Source organism: Sceloporus undulatus, chromosome 4, assembly GCF_019175285.1.
Source record: "Sceloporus undulatus isolate JIND9_A2432 ecotype Alabama chromosome 4, SceUnd_v1.1, whole genome shotgun sequence".
NCBI lineage: Eukaryota > Metazoa > Chordata > Lepidosauria > Squamata > Phrynosomatidae > Sceloporus > Sceloporus undulatus.
Window position 1 is genome coordinate 110,730,411 of NC_056525.1, and position 20,322 is coordinate 110,750,732.

At 38.3% G+C, this 20,322-nt stretch overlaps 1 protein-coding gene across 4 annotated transcripts; it reads right to left on the reverse strand.

Moving 5' to 3' along the window:
- Positions 1–111: 111 nt before the first annotated feature.
- On the reverse strand, positions 112–19,715 carry SASS6 (SAS-6 centriolar assembly protein). Of its 4 annotated transcripts, none has more exons than XM_042461694.1 (17): positions 19,593–19,715; positions 18,421–18,481; positions 16,595–16,674; positions 14,624–14,728; positions 12,198–12,369; positions 11,634–11,711; positions 10,747–10,866; positions 10,475–10,666; positions 10,025–10,219; positions 7,508–7,597; positions 7,241–7,420; positions 6,842–6,923; positions 6,080–6,201; positions 5,044–5,169; positions 3,826–3,923; positions 2,551–2,645; positions 112–2,450 (listed from the first exon to the last, which is right to left on the reverse strand). In XM_042461694.1, the coding sequence occupies exons 1-17, from the start codon at positions 19,658–19,660 to the stop codon at positions 2,362–2,364; spliced, it is 1,953 nt and encodes a 650-aa protein (XP_042317628.1). In that variant the 5' UTR covers positions 19,661–19,715; the 3' UTR covers positions 112–2,361. The 4 variants fall into 4 exon arrangements, with proteins under 4 accessions (XP_042317628.1, XP_042317627.1, XP_042317626.1 ...); XM_042461693.1 differs by having other exon boundaries at positions 113–2,453; positions 3,826–3,920; XM_042461692.1 differs by having other exon boundaries at positions 113–2,453.
- Positions 19,716–20,322: the final 607 nt, after the last annotated feature.

The following is a 20,322-nucleotide window of genomic DNA, read 5'->3' on the forward strand; positions in this document are numbered from 1 at the left end:
TTTCAGCAAAAATGAAGACCATGCATCCTTTAACTGGTTCATCAAGACAAAATGAAATGCTTGAACCTTTAGTAATGTTTTGACATCAATCAGATATTAAGCTTTAGACTACTGATGGAAATTAACTTTCCTTTTATTTGAAAATTTACTGACAACAGCATTTAGATATAAATATGAGCACTGCATTCTGATTATAGACAAATGTACAAATTTTACACGGCAAAAGATTCAACTGTACATAAGATTTCAGTTATATTTACATTTGTCAAAAATATACAGGATCACAATTTTACCTGTGTAAAAAAATAGGCAGGTTATTAAGATTCTAATATCACCTGCTTATAAAATATTTGAAAGTGAACCAAAATAGCTAAATTTTGCTTACTTTTAAACCACATAGTATAATAGCATTCATAGTATACAGGTGTGAGAATCACCAAAATACCTACTTGACAAAATCTTAATATAGTTATGCCAGTTCTGTCTGGAACACAATCTAAAGAACTGAACATGAGCAAAATCAGGTGCCAAAATGAGAATGAATGAAGGATGGGCATTTTCCAGCCCCCATACTTTGAAACTCCACAGATGTTAAGCAGAGTTAAAAGGTGCTCAAATCTTCACTGATTTCAATGCAAACCCAAAGCACTTAAAACTGGTCGATGCTCTATAAATTCTTGCTGATTTCCACTCATTTTTCAGTGGGTGGGATCCAAACATGCCCCTTGACAAATGGAAGAAGCCCTTACGTTTGCAAACGAAGCCACAATTTAATAGGCTTCCTGCTGGAGAAGGCAGCATGATCAAAATAATCAGAGATTGCCCCATTTACCCCCCCCCCCTTTCAAGCCTCTGATGTCTTCTCACATGCTACTCCAGAGTCTCAGTTTTCAGGAGCGACTTCTTTAGCGACTTAAAGGAAATGGTGGACTCCAGCAAGAATAAAGGTGCAAGGTGCAAGCCAGGATCTGGCCTCTGTACAGAAGTTCTTCAAGGAGAATAAATAATTTTATATAATGCATAGTGACATAATCTCCAACTCCGGTATCACTTTTAAGACATTCCAGAGTTAAAAGCAAGACTTATTAGCAGAAAAAATGTATATCATCCTATGCTTTGATTCAAATGCTGAACACCTGCTACTACGCTACAGACTAGTCTCCAGACAGAATGTTTAATTTGCCCTATATATTTCAAAATTAAATGCTAAAAACCCTTTAAAATTCTGCAGTGAACTGTACTAAATTCAGCACAAATAGCAGATGCAAACATTTTAGCAAAATCTGGCAGGGATGGGAAAACATACAACACTCTCTATGTTACTTCCAGCATTACTCCCCATTGGTTATGCTAGCTAGGCCTGAAGGGAGCTGCGATCTATCAACATCTAAACAGCCACACATCCATACAACTTTTAAGTGCTTTGTTTTTGGCATTTTAAAGCCTGAATTCAGCAATTTTAAGTATTGCTTTTTTAATACCAGACAAAAAAACTAGCTACTCTTCTTTAATATCACACAAAATTAACCACATTCACAAATCCCAAGATGGTTTTCCACCTCAATCCTAAACCATGTTACTGAGCAGTTCCACTGAGCTGGACTCATTTCCAAACTATAAATATTGAAGTTTAGAAATCTAACAGTTATACATTCATTTAATGTTTTTCTGCTCATGCACTCAGAAAATGTTGACATTTAAACAGTGCAGTCACGTGGTCAAACTGTAGGTTCCAGACATGCAGACTGAAGATTTACAGTTTGGCCAGGTGGTTGTACCACTACGCATTGCCTACATTTGTAAACTTGCCATTAAAAATAAATGTCTGTAAAGTTATTCTTGGTATAGTTATATTAGTGATGAGTCAAGGTTGATAACTCCGAGCATGTGATGAAAGTTTTAAAGACAAAAATACAACATGGCTTTGACAGGCTTCACAGAAAAAGATGAAGACTTCCTAGATAAGGGTGGGTTTTTTTACCCTCTGAGGTGCTTGTTCCAGAAGCAGTCTCTGGCATGGGAGAACAACTGTAAGTCTTTTATGATGGCACCTTTGATAATGGCTATCGAAAGCAAGTCCCTTTATATTCTCAAGTACACAACTTCAATAGCTGGTTATTACTTAATAACCAATTATAGTCCATATGTTTGAAGTCAGTGATGGTACACTAACGATTTACATAAAATATGTTTAAAATATTTCAGGTAAATGCTAGCTTCTTGATATTAAATTGTAGAAAAATCTTTGAATTTCAATGTTTGAAATTTAACGTTGGTACTTTAGTGAATGTACTTGAACATTAATAATCAAGAATTCAAAACTGCTCATAACACATTTATTATAGTAAAATGTTTTATCTGTTATCCAGGAAAATAAGCAGAGGTTCTAGAAAGTGCTCCAGGTTTGGATGGTATCTGTGTGTTTTTCAGTGCCGTTGACTTTGGTTGTCCTGCTAATAACAGGAGAGAGAAACTTAATGTTTTTAGGTTTAATGTTCAAAATTTTAAAACAAATTTTCACATTTCAGTTAATCATATGTCCTTGCTCACCTGGGTTGTGAGATGTATTTTGACTGAGCCCACGTAAAGGAATACTATCCTCCCTTTTCTTCAGATACTTTGCATCCAATCCCAGGTTTTCACCACTAGTCAATAGAAAACACAAATGTACTAAGCAATGTTTTCAATCTGCCCACTGCGAAACATGTTTCCAAGCCCACTAAAATGAAATGTCACCTTCTCCTGAAGTATCATATTTTAAAGTTTCCAATAACAACCCTGAGGTTTGGTTCCAAGACACCCTCCCTCCCCCCGGATACCAAACCCATGGGTGCTCAAATCCTATTATATACAATGGTGAAGTAAACTGGCGTCCCCTATATAAAACAGCAAAATCATGGTTTGCTTTCAGGAATTTTAAAAAAGATTTTCAAGATGTGGATGTTGAATCCATGGATACAGAAAACTGGCTGTATGGCCTTTACAACTCAGATAGTCTGAGCCTCTCTGGAAGCCAGTACAGTATCCTCATCCAGGTGCACTTTTGAACAAATTGGGTGGATTACAACCAGAGATGGAACCTCTTTCATGGTGCCCACTAACTCTCTCCAAGACTGATATGACATCGAATTGCTCAGTCTTTGATTGCATAACAGGAGTCCTGCTCTTATTGGAACTACTTATGTTAAATGCATGTCATCACCTTCATATACACATTCGATACAGATTCAAGACAGGCTTGAGGTGCACTCCAAAAGATTAAAATTCTCCCCATTTGCAGCTGTTTTTGTCAAAACCTGCTTCCTTTGACAGTTATTAGGCCCAAAAGAAAGTATTCTTTGCATCAAATATAAACTTCTAGGGACTAACTTCTGGGTTGGTGACAGTAACACATGGGAAAAGTGTAAGCCTTCCTGCCATCATCACAGTCTGCTTCAAGGGTGGCTTCTACTTAAAAAATAAAGAGCATCACATAATATTTCTGAAAACTTTGAATATCATTTGTTGGGATGTGTAGAGAGGCTTTAAAGATCCCAAGTACTTTGACACAACCAGAATGACTGGAGGAAACAGAAATCATATTGATCCCCTGATTTGCCATCTGTTTGCTGTAGAAGGTGCTCTGAGAGTTTGTACTAAAAATGTTAGTAGTGTTGAATCAGTTCCACATGTTAGAAGGGATCTAACCAAAAGATCAGGCATAGCCAGACATAACATTCCAGAAGCAACACAAGCATCTTTATAAAAAATAAAAGCTAGACTAGTAGTTGCTTCTATTGTTATTTCAAAAACAACTTAAAACAATTTAAAAGCACAGAGACTCACTTTTCTTTATTTGTTGAATGATTCCCCAACACAGGGATTCCTGGCTGTGCTTCTGGACATTTGTTGGTTTCTTGAAGTTGCATGTTGAACTGAACCTGCTGGGTTCACAAAAATAGTTGCACATATGTAATACTTTATACCTACGCTGTCATAGAGTGCAAGTCTCCAGTGTTCCCATGCTGTTGTTGGGGTGAGAGGAAGGCTGCTCCTTCGTTTCCATCAATGAAAGAAAGTACAGGGTGGAATATGGTTGATAGCAGTGTGATGTATTTCTTTCATGTTTAATAGTGCTGCTTGTTTAACTTTTCTAATGTATGTTTTAGCTAATTTATAAGCTGTCTTCAGTCCCTCGTGTTGCAAATAGATGTTAAATTTCCTGGACTTTGAGAATCTCCCAGTAGCCACATGGCCAGAACGAGGAGGTGCCAGCCTGCAAGAAATACCCCTCCATGCCATCTGAACTGAGAACAAGAACAGCAAAATGCTGGCCTATGACTAACATTTTCCTTTCCCCCCCTTCTGTATGATTTTTAACACTTTGCCTGATAAAGAAGCCAAGCAGAGTGTCAAAAGCCTGCAACATGTATAGTGTTCGTTTTGGCTGGCTCAACAGAATTATCACTGGTGGATTTTTGATGTTACTGGATTTGGTAGGAGATAGACAGGGTATAAACTGAATAAAAACATTTTTTTTAAAAAATCCACTTCTTTCAACATTCTCCTATTTTTAAAGGAGCTGCGGGGCAGAGGGAGTTCTGGTTGCAGCTCAGTCAACCAGCAACTGCTTGGCTGTAGGGTTGAATACTGGTGTGTTCTGGCTGTCCTCGTGTGCTTGGGGGGAAATCCTAAGCACAGGGTGCCACTTCTTCCCTGGATGTGCAAGGGCAGCCATTCCGTACTTACATAAACCTATAAGAAGTGTTGAATTATAGTACCATGTAAAAAAAACACCTCTGCCCATGGAAAATTAATTACCTCATTTTCAGGGGGCAACTTTGGTGGGGTTCACAAACATTATGTTATTCAAAAGATCCAGAGCAATGGGACATGGTGATGTCCCATGGAGAAAAAGAAATAAATTGTTTTAGTTTTGCTACCACGAAAACATCTCAGCCTTATCCCTGACAGCAATTATACTTACAAAGCCTGCATGCAAAGGCTACCTTGAAAGATGCAAAAGAAATCAAGGAAGCTGTAAAAGAAATTTAAAATGCCTACCTTTGCTCCCAAAGCCTGCTGATTGGTGCTTTTGACAAATGCTGTGTCTGGGAAGTTTTGAAAAGGTAGCAAAGGGGAGATGGGATAACTCAACCCTGAGCCCAAAAAAGGGATTCTACTATCAGCCTGTTAAAGAGAATGAAACTTATGAAGCCAAAACAAGAAGAACACAAACCAATTCTCAAGCTGCTCTGATATCTTTTCCTTTTTTTCCCTTTAAGGCAAGCACATGCAAAAGTAAGCAGGCATACTACTATTTGTACAGGAATTCATAATTTCTGGAGTAAAGATTGAATAGCCCTTATCTGGAATTCCGAAATCTGAAATACTCCAGAATCCAAAACTGTCCACTTAGGTGGTTGAGATAGTGATACCTTTGCTTTCTAATGGTTCAATGTACACAAACTTTATTTCAAGCACAAAGTTACATATATTGTATAAAGTTGTATATGTATAAAGTTACCTTCAGGCTATGTTTATACGGAGTATAGAAAACAAACGAATTTCAAGGTTAGACTTGGGTCCCCTGTCCAAGATCTCTCTTTATGTATATGTAAATATTTCAAAATAATTAAAAATATGAACAAATAAATAAATATCCAAAATCCAGAACACTTCTGGTCCCAAACATTTCAGATAAGGGAGAATTAACCTGTTCTATACCATATTTTCTCTCATACACTTCATAACAAAGCACTCTCCTTGGTCCAGGACTAGGTGTCAGTCTTGAATTCAAACACATATTTCCCTCCCTCAACCAAAAAATTACATAATACAGTGGATTGGTAACCTAGTAATTGTGCATTCAACAGCCAGTGAATCGCCACACTCCATATTATTAAATGGCAACATGTGCACACAGATGCTCGCACACTGCCATTCACTGAATAATATGGGGCACTACATCCATGTTTTTCCTATCTGAGGGGGGGGGGACTGAATCCCTATGGATGGCAAGGGTCAACTGTATTTTTATAGATCAACACAGGGCACTACAGTACATATAAAAGCATTAAAAGAATTATATTATTATTACCATACTGTGAGGTGAACTGCCAGTTCTCGTCGTTATGTTGCTAGGAGAAGTAGATGTTCCTAACATATCTTGCTTTCTTGTCATCTGAATTTCATTCAGTTGCTTATTTAGCCATGTGATGACTACAAATCAGAATATTAAACAGTTCATTTTTCAGTTCCTATTATTGCTATCTTAAATCTACCAATGTTGTATGCAAAGGGATCTTTTAGCACCTTTGAGATGTTGTGTTCAATGTGTCTGCTAGGCAGCCATATACAGAAGATTCCCAGCACAATCCTATGAATGTGTTCTCAGATATAAGCCCCACTGAATTCAATGCAATATACTCTCAAGTGAGCCCAGGATTTCAGCCTTAATATAGGATGTAAATTAGAGACTGACAAGCCCAGTTCTCTAGAACAGAGATGGGTAACCTGGTATATTCAAAGTATTTTAGACTACAACTTCCCCAACAAGCATGATCAGGGATTCTGGAAGCTGTACTCCAAAATATATGGAGGAGCAACACTTATTTGCTCTGTTCTAGGATAAACAACAGAAGACTGGCCCACACTCTTATTAATCTTACACATGGATGAGAACTGGGGGAAATAATATACAGTACCAGATTGGTCAACAATTGTTCACTAAAAATGAAGGGAAAACAGGCTATGCAAGAGAGGAGGAAACAAAAGTGTTCTGTTACTAACTGCCAAGCAGAGGGAGGAGAAGTATGGCATCTCCACAAATTAGTGTCTGATGCCAGAATGTCACACATACCATTTTCATTGGTTTTGAGAAGCTGTTTGCTTTCTTCCAGTTTCTGCACTGTAGTTTCTAATTGTTCCTGTAATCTGCACACCTGAAATGTTTCCACATTAATTTAATGTATTGCTATGAACAGTATCAAAACACTGCTTTAAAAACAAAATATTGTGCCAGATGACATTTTTTCTACATACAGTAGTTAAGAGAATATTTGCCCAAGCTTTTCTTACAATTGGTCAAAGGGAAATTCAATAATCTGTTCTAGATACAAAATAACAAGTACTTTACAGGGTGTAAAATAAGAAACAGCACACTTTGGATTATGTGTCAACAAGATTAAAATAAAAGAATCAGGTGAAAGTTAAAATCTGTTTAAGCTTTTACTGCACAGAAGCTATGCTTTTAAGTTACCTCTTGTTCTTTTCCCCGAAGAGTACTTTCTGCCTGTTGTAGCTCCTTGTGCTCCTTCTGCAATTTTTCTTCTCTTTCAGCCAGGAGTTTTTCTTGCTGGATTGTTACCGTATTTTTGAGTTTTAACTTGTTCATTAAAGTTTTGACATCTCCTTGCAATTTCTTTATTATTTCATTGGCCTAGTAAACAATATAGAATTCTAAATCAAGACCACATGAAATCACATCGTTGTTATAAAAAAAGACAATAGTTATGTTTCAACAAACCTTAAGAAGTTCAGCTGATAAGGACTTCAGGGTTCCTTCTAATTTTCCTATCTCAATTTGTTTCTTTTCTGTATTTTCTTCCAGGCTCGCCTTTTAAAAGATGGTACATTCCATATTAGGGAAATTTTGTTTCTGAGAAATATATTTTACATATACTATCAATACCAGTTCTGAAAGCTGTATTCTAATCTAAAACACAACTCAAAAAGTTCATCATCTTTAATAATGCTTATTAAAATAGTACAGTCTATAATCATCCATTCTCCACAAATGTCATTGAAACCAAAACTATTGCAGACATTTTATTGGAACATCAGTTTCCAAAGATAAATAAAACTAGTCCTGGGTAACACCCTCCCTTAACTTTGCCTGGTTAGCAGTGTTGTCTAGGATATGAAAAATAACTAGCAAGAATGGTGAGAAACTTGGTGTTTGGTTACTTAGTCCCAATCAGTTCCTGGAGGTGATGTGAAACAACTCCAGGCAAAGCTGGGTTTGCGTCTTACATCTTCCTTCAACCTTTCTTTTCCCATGCCTTACTCCTCTATCCTCTTTCTAGTTTTTCCCTCCACTTCTTAAGATGCTGCTTTTGCCAACTCCACCTGACCTCAGCTATTTCAATTTACATTGGTAGGTGGGTGCTATTCTGTTTGCTGATTTAGGAAAACTCTGGAGAGGCTTCAGTACATGTCTGCTCATTCTGTTCATTGCTGGCAAGTCATATGGACTATAACAACTAGTTATGTGGTTGTGACCAAGCCCTCAGGCCCCTCCCTCCTCAATTGTCATCTTGGCCTCAGAGGGAGCGATCAGGCAGACCCAGCAACATCAGGGACTGCCTGAAGGAAGAGGCCCCTCCCTCCTTAACTGTCATCTTGGCCTCAGAGGGAGCGATCAGGCAGACCCAGCAACATCAAGGACTGCCTGAAGGAAGAGGCCCCCTCAACTGTCACCTCGGCCTCAGAGGGAGCAATCAGGCAGATCCAGCAACATCAGGGACTGCCTGAAGGACGAGACTTCTCCCTCCTTTAATTGTCACATTGTATTTTGTATTGTATTGAAATTTTTTACTGTACACTACTATGATCATTGCGGAATAGCGGTCTATAAATAAAATGTATTATTATTATTATCATTATCATCATCATCATCATCATCATCATCATCATCATCACCATCATCATCCAGCTTTTCACCTCATAAACCTTTCCTTGGCTTTCACTAGAGGGAACGTAAGGTGACTTATAAAATGGACAGTCATGAAGAATCTTTCATGATGCATGGCTGAGAAAGTCACCTGAATAGAAACTTAGGCAGAGGTTAAACAACAACAACCTTTCTTTATTTTGAGACATTTTTTGTAATATACAAACACCAAATTGGTCAATGTTAACAGTTTGTATCTATTAATCAATCTTCTAGAACTCAAATCTATTCCCTCCTCCCTTCTTCCAGCAACTCCCAAATCTTTATCTCTAGCAAACTTCATCTGACTGTCAAATTATTTTTGTCCCTTTGGAACACCACTTCCTTACATGGTGAGGGCAGTGACAAGGCAGATGACGGGATGACAGGCTCTCTAGCTTGGCTGCTTGTCACAGCGGTGTGTTGGATTACGGCCTTTTTTTTAAAAGGAAGTTCAATTATAATGTACACGTTGAGTCGCCTTGAATCTGAAACTTTTGGAGTTGCAACACAAGTAGTATAGTATGTACATTTGTGAGGCTGGAGAGGGACATGTGTCTAGAGGTAAACATGAATGAATGACCAGGAGTGTGATGCATTTTCAAAAACCAGCTTTTTAAAAAGTGCATGAAAAATAGAGTGCACGTTCTGATGAGTGTAGCAGTGATGGAAGGAGGCAAGCAGTGCCAGAAGCTCCCAGGCTATAGGACCCAAGAAGAGTGGCTTTGGCAGCAGCAGAGGCTCCATGCTGATGGGCAACCTGAAATCCCAGTTGCTCTCCATGGCTCTCTCTGCAGCCTGCAAAGGACCTGCTTAGTGTACAGGAGATCTCTGAGGAGCCCTTCAGCCACCTGCTACCACCTTCAAAGTGGCGATGGCAGCACTCCTGGGTATTTCTTTGTAAGACAGAAGCAGGCAGTTGGCAAATATTCGAAAACATAGTCCCTTATATAAAATAAAATGGTGCAGCATATGCAGGTCCCAAGTATTTCAGAGATAGGAGACTCGACCTGTATTGTATAGTCATTGAACAAGATAGAGGGTTTTGAAGTACTCCTATACGCTTTCAACCCTGGTTCTATACATCCAACAGGTTTTAGGCTGTTGTTTCTCAAACAGGAATGCCCTAAGCTACATAAATTTTGGCAAACATGAGAATAATTTAAAATACAGTCTGCATACAACACAAGTGTTCTACTCATATAATAATTAAACCACCTGAAGCATGTTCAGAACTACTATATTTCTGTAGCAGCTTTCTGGTCTATAGGTTGTGCACTTTAAGTCACCACTAGTGGAATAAAATTATGCTATACAAAAAAAATTAAAAACCTTTTGCTCTTGTGTTACATCCAATACTTCTCTTGTCTTCATAACTAGCTGGTCCTTATCTTTGATTTCCTGTTCTAAAACTGCAACTCGCATCTGCAGTTGATTAACTTGTTTTTCCTTTTCATGGCATTCAGCATCTAGGGTAGCATTCTCTCGACGTAGTGACAAAACCTCTTGCTTTGCTCTCTGGCATTCCTAGGAGTTTGAACAAATATTTTAAAGGCAGTAAAATAAAACATTTATAACATGTCTGCTTGGTTAAACAAAAAAAATACCACTTGTCACACACAACTGTTTAGAATGCATATCCTACAAATCTAAATTACTATAATCAGAAATACTGTATGTGATACATTTTAACAGCTCATGTTATATTATAGATGAATAGAAACTTTTTAAAAACCACATATGTTGTTTTCATATAGACCACAATAATTAAATATTTCGTACATCTTCTATGCCAGACAGTTTGGATTTAAGTTCTCTGACTGTGGAATCTCCTTTGTATCTCTTTTCCATTAACTCCTTGTTTGCAATTTCCAGCTCATTTAACCTGGTCTGCAGCTGCTGGACAGTTTTCTGATGCAAGCTTTCCAAATCCCTTTTCTGTTGCTCATTCTGTTGTTGATATTGCACTTGTGTCTGCAAAGAAAAACAAGCACTTTAACAATGGACAAGAGTATAATGTTGTTATTGGTTCATATTGTGTTTTCCTTACACACCTGGAGAGCTTTTTCCTTTTCGTATGCCAACTCCTGATTATGCTTGCTAGTTAGTGATGCTGTTCTGGATGTCAAATCATTTCTTAACTTGTCCAGTTCCCTGCTTTTTTCTGATAAACTCTACATGTGAAAAAGAGGAAAAAAACTTAGATAGTAGGCTCACATTTAACCAAAGATTCTTAACCAATATTATGTCAATATTTATTAAAGAAACCAAGGCAGAAGTTCTTCTTTCTACCTATGTACACCATGTCTCAGTACAAGAATTGTTCTGAAGACCTTTTTCCAATATGGTACTTCTCACAGAATAATAATGCTTTCTCCTTTCACTATGGCCCTCTAGCTACAAACAATTTAAAAACAACAACAAAGGTCTGTTAGCACTTGAAATCAATAATAAACAGTGTCTGATGAAGTGGGCTTTTGCCTAACTAAAGTAATGGTATTCAAAGACATAGAAATGTTATTCTGTATCAGCAGACAAAGAAATTATATAGCACCTTTGAGACTAACTGGGAGAAAAACATTTGTACCATAAACTTTTATTAATTCCGTCTGTGCATCTGATAAAATAGACTTGAGTCTATAAAAGAACAGGCTACAAACATTTCTTCCAAGTTAAGTCTCAAAGGAGCTACTAGATTACTTTGTTTGCTTAAATGCATGCTACAATGAGTTTTTAATTCTTGAAGGTACCATAGAACAGCTGATTTTGCTACAAACATCTAATGTAGCTGTCTGTAAATAGAAAGCCATTGGCAGATGTTCCATGGTCCTACATTTGGACACATTTTATAGAATAATTTTATTAAAACAACAACAACAACAACAAAAGATTATTTTACATTAGCTTTCTATAAAGTGCCGCAGACTGATGTTGTTGTTACCTGCTGGGTGTAACTCAGCTGTCTCTTAAGATCCTCTTCTGTTTTGCTAAGTTTTTGTTCCAGCTGCAATTTTTCTTCCTATGAACAATTAACAGTTTGTCAGTCACTTGAGGTTTCTCCTCTTTCCCCAATAATTAGGACTTCAATCCTCAGTACACTTATTGGGAAGTATGTTGCACTAGACTCAGGAAGACTTCACAGGATTGTGCAGTTAAGTCTACAATTTTCCGTACATTAATTACAAACATATTAATATTGCCAGAGTAACAAGTTAGGCTATTTAATTCTTAATGTTATTTCCAATACTGTGAAATATTACTTATTTATACAGTTTATATAATTAATGCATTTTCAAAATTATAATGGCATCTTGGCTGAGATTAGCTTATTTTTCTATTATAATTAAATACAAAGGAGTGCATCAATTAACAGCATACCCCATAGCAGAGTACCACATGACTTTTTACATTGCTTCCTCATGTGACCAAATTATGAACAATAGCTATTATGCCCATATAAATGAAAGAGTAACATTATAGTGTCCAGTTGAAACACTCATTTTACCTTAACACATTTCAGACAGGTTGCCAAAAACTTCTTGATTTCGGTATCATTTCCTGGTAAAAATTTTAGGGACAAGTGGGTAAGATGTTTAAATGGATTGGTCTCAACCACGTTTAAAAAAGATGGCGCATGATCTAAACTTGATCCTGATGAAATCAACTGTAGCAAAAACCTAAAAAGAAGGAATAAGATCACATGACAAGATTTGTTAACTGGATCTTTCAAACTGTGAAGAACACATCCCTGTGGAAGTACAAAGCAGTACAAAGAAAGTAACAATCCCTTTATTTTGTTCCCATCCCATCAAAGTGATAATCCACAAATTATTATAGTTAGCTGAAAAACCCAATGTGGTGACCGGAGTTCAAATCCTTGCTCAGCCATAGAAACCTACTGAGCAGTTTGAGCAAGTCACACTCTCTCACCTTCAAAAGCAAATCCACTCTAAATAAATCTTGCCAGGAAAACCCCATGATAGAATCACCTTAGGGTCGCCATAAGTCTGAAATGACTCGAAGGCACATAACAATTATAATTAGTGGCTACTTCTTCGGTCAGTTGAATCCCTCATTATAATGGCTCCACTAGCTGCTAAACTGTCTCACAGCACAATTCAGTGGCGGTGATGACCGACAAAGCCTTACACAGCCCAAACTCAGGTCATCTGAAGGACTGTATCTTCCTATATGAGCCTGCTTAAACTGTACAATCTTAAGGAGACGTGCTAGTCTTCATCTCATGACCTTCATAACCACATTTGGTGGGAATACAAGAGAGGGCTTTCTTTGGGGTTGCTCCCAGGCTCTGAAGGTATCTTCCTTGGAAGGTTATTATAGCTCCTTCCAGTCCTTTCATCAGCAGATGAACCCCCTTTTATTCTAGCACTGAAATAAGAACTGCTTTCTTACAAGAGCTATTAGTGTGCTGTACTAGTTTTATTCTTTGTTTTTATAACAATGTTTTAAATGCTTTTAACTGTACAGAAAGTTTAATACCATTTTATTAATAGGTTTTTGTATGTTTTTAACTGTGTTTTTATCTTTTTTCCCCTCTGAGCTTTGGGGAAATAGTGGGCTAAAATAAAGATTGTACAGCTTAGTTTTTATTAGAAAGCCAATGCAGTATAGAGGTTTGAGTGTTGATCCATGACTCTGGAGACCAGGATTCAAATCCCTTCTTAGCCATGGAAACCCACTGGGTGACCTTGGGCAAGTCACTCTCTCAGAAGAAGGCAAAGGCAAACCCCCTCTTAACAAATCTTGCCTAGAAAACTCTTAGTAGCCATGAGAAGGAAATGATATGAAAGCCCACAGCAAAAGTAGACTAGACTAGTTGAATCATTGCTGATCAATATAGATGCAAAATAGCCTTTCCTGAGAAGCATGCAAGCCTTATTAAGAGAGCCAGCAGCAAAATGCAGTCTTCTAGGAAGGCCTCATGGTGCTCACCATAACATAGAAAGAGAAAAGGAAAGATAAAGGAAAAAAGTTTCAGTGAGACAGGAATATGGGTGCACTTTAACAGAGTCTTAATTGATATGGAAAGAGGCCACATGCAAGAGAAACTGGAAAAATAAGTTGTATACTGGAGGCCCAATAATGCCCTGTTCCTTAGAGGATGGAACTGGAAAGATGTTCTCTCTTATGTCAAACTACAATTATAGATCTGATTTGAATAAGCCCTAGCTACTGTCAAGAAAGGAGAAACCAATCCATTCAAGAATGTTCTATGCACCAAAATCTCACAACAGAAGATGTGTGTCCCTTATGTAAAGCAAGGGCAGGGAAAGTGCAGCCTGTGGTTCACATGCAGCCCATGGAACCCCATGCTGTGGTCCTGGAAACTCCCACCAAATAAATAAATAAATAAAAATGTAAAAACTCTGCCAAACACAGCATTTTAGCCCTCACAGCACTTCCAATGCTTAAGAAAAACCAACCTCCCCCCCCCAAAATTGGCTAAAAATGGAAATGGAAATGACATTATCAAGAACACCTGTGCACTCCACACGGGATGCAGAGGTGAAAAATGACACCCATCCCCTCCACAGTTGCCCACTCCTGACTTAAAAGGTTATAAAATTAACTAGTGCTTGTAGAGGAAAGTCATAGCAAAAAATAATGGATGGCAACATTGCTTTTACAGTACTTTGTTTCTTTTTTACTAAACTTGAAGTAACTATATAGGGGGCTAGAAATGTGCAGTTCTCAAGATGTTGCTGAACTACATCTGCCTCCATGTCTGACCCCTACTCATACTGAGTGAGGATCGTGTGCAGTAATACCTGAAAGATCAAGGTTTTTTAACCTTGATTTTTTTTTTTAGAAAAGTACTTTATGTGTACATTGGTTTATTGGATGCTGCTGTTATTTTCATCCTGTAATTGTTTTGAAGAAAATACAGAATATTGCTTACATATTACTAACCTTGGGATGTCTTTATTTTGTTCTTGGATACAATGCTGCAGAAGATCTATAAATCTCTGAGGGAAAGCAGAAAAATCTACCAGAAGACTCTGCTGGAGTTTTAAGCTATATAAAAAGGAAGCAAATTATAAATAGCCATATTATTTTTATGACCAGTAACTGCAACAAGGACAAAAACGTTTAAAGCTGAAATGAACAGCTCAAGACAAAGTGTTTTAAATCATCTCTTCTTATCAAGATCTTTGCTTGCCACTTATATCCTTCATTAAAACTTCCTAAGGACTATCTCAGTTTTGGTTTATCCCAGCCACACTGGAATTACCTTTCTTATTTTCATTTTAAGTGAACACACCAATCTTTTCTTTCAAAGCATACGTGATGGCTCGCTATAGAAAGTATTCAAACATCAACAAAAGTCTTTATTATATATGTGTGTGTGTGTGTGTGTTAAAATTATGTTACAATTATATTTTTAAATGTTGGTATTTTATTTGCATTTTCCCACTTTCACAGGGGTTCTGTGCCCCTAACCCAGTGAATGTGGAAGGCCCACTGTATTACCAATGTCATCTTTTATTATTATCACAAAGCACTAATATTATTAACACATAATACAAAAGTATTAATTAAAAGCTATAAAACAGCATAAGATTCCTGGCATTATAACCATTAGACAGATACATGTGTGAGTCAAAATCCTATGTTTTAGAAGCAGAAAGGAAAAACTTTGCAGCTGTTTCCATTATGCATTATCAGAATCACCTTGCAAGTATACCATGTACCAATTCTGAGATATTCCATTAGATAGGAGAGGTGTAATTAATCTCAATTTCTCATCTTTATAAAAATACAAGAGAAAATGATATGAGTTCTCGACTCTACTAACCCTCCTCACAAGGGCAAACATGATCCCTATAGGAAATTCCTTGATACTGACCCTTTAATGTGGCAAAGGGGATTATGTTTAATCATGCTTTGTGGTTGATGCAGTGCAATATTTGACAATAGTCACGTTTTGTTAATAACCCCCCCCCCCTCCCCTCAGGATTGAACTGTAGTCTTACACTTATAGGAGAACATGTTGTATAGCAAGAAAATTATCCAAGAAACCTAATCTCTGCAATTTTTCTCTAATATGTTTAGATGAAAGGGATGTATAAGTGTTTTTCAGGACAGGAAACAGATAGCCAGACTCCAGGCCTGCATAAAGGTTTTAGCCAGTACCTTAACACACAACTTCAAGCCATGCATTCCACTGAGAGGCAATGACCTTCAAGCCAGCAGACCACTGACAACACATAGAGTCATAGAATCCTAGAGTTGGAAGAGACCTCAGGGGCCATCCAGTCCAACCGCCTGCCATGCAGGAACTCACAATCAAAGCATCCCTGACAAATGGCCATCCAGCCTCTGTTTAAAGACCTCCAAAGAAGGAGACACCACCACTCTCAGAGGGAGTGTGACATAATTAGGTACCCCAATAGTCTCCAAAGAAAACCTGAGAGAACTCCTTCCAATATTGAAGAGATGCCTGAAATTCACATTGGTATGCCAAGAGCAGTTGTGACAATAACTTAGCCCGGAATAACCTAAGATCAGCTGGTAAAAATTGACTACCTTTAGCATAAAAGAACTGAACTAGGGCTTTAGTACTGTTAGATGCTCACTGGGTAAAACCAGTCTTGTGGGACAACCAGGCTGGGTAAAACACCATGTCTTTTGCAAGAGTATCACATCAAATGCATGAGTATAATCTACGACATCAGAAAATATTGAAACAGTACCTTACATAATCTTTATTCTACAGACAGGCTGGTTTAAATTGCTCTGTTATGCACATTACCGTACCATTTATAACACTGTATAAGACATATAAAACATTACCAAACACTTAATAATCATCCAATTAAACCTTTGAAAGATGCGATTTAACTAAATATTTCTAACGAGAAAATTAACTTGAAAACATACCTTTGAAAATCTTCCTCAGAAATAACAAGATTATATAGAAAAAAGGGATCAGAATCCTCAGTTAGCCGAACAACTAAATCCTAAAAGCAAAGTGTTTAAAAGAATTATAATGCTGGCTATAATAATTTATTTCTCTGGTGAATGCATTCAGTAAACAGAGTACTCACACAAATGAAAAAATGGTGAAAGCTCCTATATAACATAGAAATCCACCAAAGACCATAGAACAATAACAAAAACAATTAAGCTAAAAGCAATGCTAATCCATAAAGTTCCAAAAGAAACTTTACAGCACTGTACTTAAATATAATCTTGAAGACAATGATGGGAAACTTCCCCATCCAGCCCACATACCTCCCCTTCCAGACTCTGCTTACCCTCCATGCCTTGTCTTTGCCACCTGTCGGCTGATTCTTAGATCATCCGAGAAAGAGAGGGACTGTGGAAGTTAACACCTGCACTACCTCCACTATCTCTATTGCTCAGGTAGAAAGCAGGCCACAGCTGGCAGTGGGGAAGAGGGACACAGCAAAATCCAACTGCCAGGGAAAGGGTAAAAATGCACACACAGACCTTTCATTGGCAATTGGCTGTGTTTCTCTGCTGAGAGTTGGGAAATGGTATCCCAGTTTTCTGAGTACAGTATCTGGAAAAGATTCGTAATCCTGATGACTGTTCAAATCAAGGGGGGCGAGCTATGGATGGATATGAATGAACTGGGAAGGTCAGATTATGGAGGCAGGGTATAAATAAAATGATGATGATGATGATGATGATGATAAACCTGTACACATTTGTACAGGTTTTCCCAAATCACACACATCCATAACTGGCCCTCCCCAGTTCACTCCTGCCAGACCAAACTTCAGAGGGTTTTCTCTTCCTCCAGCCACCATCATATGAATGTGAGGTGAGGATATTGCTTATAACTTTTGTGTTCAACGATTGTTTTTAACAATTTTTTTTTAACTTTTGTAAAATTTTAGCTAATTTTTTGTTTTAAATTAGTGTAAGCTGCTTTGGGCCTCATTCCTTGAGAAAGATGAGATATAAATAAATATAGTAATACTGTCAGCTCTCCAGATCCCCGGGTTCAACAATCCATAACTTGAAAATATTTTTAAAAAATATAAATTCCAAATAGCAAACCTTGATTTTTACTATTTTATATAAGGGACACCATTTTACTATGCCATTATATTTAATGGTACTTGAGCATCCTCAGATTTTGATATTCATGGGGGGCGGGAGCTGTAAGCAAACCCCAGCAGATAACAAGGACCACTGCATGTAGTCCTCGATCACATCTCTTCCCACCAGGCAGTGCCCCCCACTGTAAAAAGGTTGCCCAGCCATGCTTTAAAGCAGGCTTTAAAGCAGGAGTTCCCAGCCTTTTTGACTTGCAGAGCCCTTTTTAGAATCAATTTCTATGGATGAGCCCCTGAGAGGCCTACCCTATGTCTTACAAGTTAATGGTGTTGGGAAGGAGAGATAGATAATTTTTATTTCTTTCATTTCTTTTATTTTCCTGGAGCAGCCATAGAGCACCTGGGAAGTGCACACAGAGTCCTAAGGGCTACTCAGAGCACAGGTTGGGAACCACTGCTTTAAGGCATTTTCCATAGACAGGCAATATTGTCAATTCCCGTGGTGCATTTGGATAAAAACCAGTCATCCCTAGAATACTGCTTGCTCCAAGTTCACGGAAGCACCTGTTTGGTGTTAGCTGCCTAAGCAATGAGTTTGCTTCTACCTGTAAAAAGAATCATATGTAGAAACAACTGAACATCTATTATCAGTCAGTGTATTGTACGTGAGACACAAACCTTTCTATGAATGGGATTTGTTGTTGATTGCAGTTCAATACTCACACGAACATTTATTCTCCTGAAAAATACAGAAATGTATTCTTAAAACATCACTACTACAAAACTGTTTTGCTGTATATTCCAGAACACTATGATCAGCACCACAAGCTGTGTCTCATGCTACCCTAACTATTTTTCTTCAATTTCACTATATTATTGTTGTGTACCTTCACATCATTTCTGACTTATGGCAACCCTATCGCAGGTTTTCTCAGCATGATTTGCTCAGAGGGAGGATGCCATTGCCTTGCTCCGAGGCTATGAGTTTCCATTGGTTTCCACTGTCTAGCAGGAATTTGAACACTAGTCTGCCAGAGTCCTAGTCAAACACTCATCCTTGTGACTTTAGTATTGTAGTGGTTTAAGTTCTTTATAATAAAAAAGAGTTGAATTGTTAAAGGAGCTACAACAAACAACTACCCTATATTTGGCTACATTTTGGTGCAGGTCTGAATTTAGAAGCAGCACAAGGTAATAAAGAACAGAAAAACATTCAATCAGATGTCTTACTAAATGGTGTTTATTAGTTCCAATACACTAAATATGTCAGCACAATATTCTGACTTACAATTCTAAAATTTAGCCACAAATCATTACTGTTTTCATATAAACTATGTTGTGGAAGAAGATCCAAAACACAGTTTGCATTTAACTGTCCCCTCAATTGCTTGATCGCTCAGGAACTGCAGCGTATAAAACAGCTGCAACACTCTGAAGTCTAATCTGCACTGCAGAAATAATGCAGTTTGACACTGCTTTAACTGCCACCGCTCAATGCAATTGATTTGCAGCTTGTTGTGGCACCAGAGCCCTCTGAGAGAGGGCTCACAAAACTACAAATCCCAGAATCCCATAACACTGGTGGCAGTTAAAACGGTGTCAGACTGCATTGTTTTTGCAGTGCAGATTATACCTGAGAGTTAAACAGCTGCACAACAGGCAGAAATGTGGCCTGTACCCCAGAACTCCCAGAATTCCATAGCCCTGAGCCAGAACGAGAGTTAAAGCGCTTCCAAACCGGGTTATTTCCCCAGTGTGGATGCAGCCTTGGCTTTTAACCAAGCTCTTGGCAAAGAACAGAGAGATTATCATTACTATTACTATTACTATGATGATCTCCCTGCCCTCACCTGTCGTGGCCTCCCTGGCCCTTGACCTGGACAGGCACCAACTGACTGAAGAGAGTCTCCGCCGCCATCTTGGGCTCCTTTGAGTTTGGCGCCGCTCTCCCGCTGAGAGCAAAGGAGGAGGAGAGGCCTAAGAGAAGGAGGCGGTGCTTCTAGTCTCAGCCCCAATGGCTGGCTGCAACCGACAGCCCAGACAAAATGGCCGCCGGGGCTGCTTGTCTTTCCTTCCCCAGCACTAGCCTTTGCACGAGGGAAGGAGGAGGAGGACCCCGACTAGTTGCAGTAGAGTTGGAAGAGACCCCCTTTGGACACATGGCTCCAGTTTGTCATTGCCCTTCTCTGAGGCTGAGAGAGTGTGACTCTCCCAAGGCCACTCATTGGGATTCATGGCCAAACCCAGGTCTCCAGAGTCCTACTAGTCACTTTATTGAGGGAAAGAAAGATCAGCTGTTAAATGCAGCATAGCACTGCTATGGGATCCTGGGATTTGTAGTTTTACAAGGTCATCAGCCTTCTCTGCCAAAGAGTGCTGTACGTCCCAGGATTCTGTAGGCTGGAGCAATGGCAGTTAAAGTGGTGTCAAACTGCATTATTTCTGCAGTGTAGACACACCCTCAGCTTCTACGCAAGGGAGACAGATAGGAACCCACAACATTTGCAACATAGAATTAATGCAGTTTGACATGCCTTTTGCTGCCATGGCTCAAGGCTATGGAATTCTGGGATGTGTAGT

Coding starts and splice junctions, on each gene's coding strand:
- SASS6 (XM_042461692.1), bottom strand. CDS start 19,660: ATGGCGGCGGAGACTCTCTTCAGTCAGTTGGTGCCTGTCCAGGTCAAG. Junction 10,667..10,746: donor AAAAGGAAAAAGCTCTCCAG/GTGTGTAAGGAA, acceptor TTTTCTTTGCAG/ACACAAGTGCAATATCAACA. Junction 10,220..10,474: donor AACTGTCTGGCATAGAAGAT/GTACGAAATATT, acceptor TCAAACTCCTAG/GAATGCCAGAGAGCAAAGCA.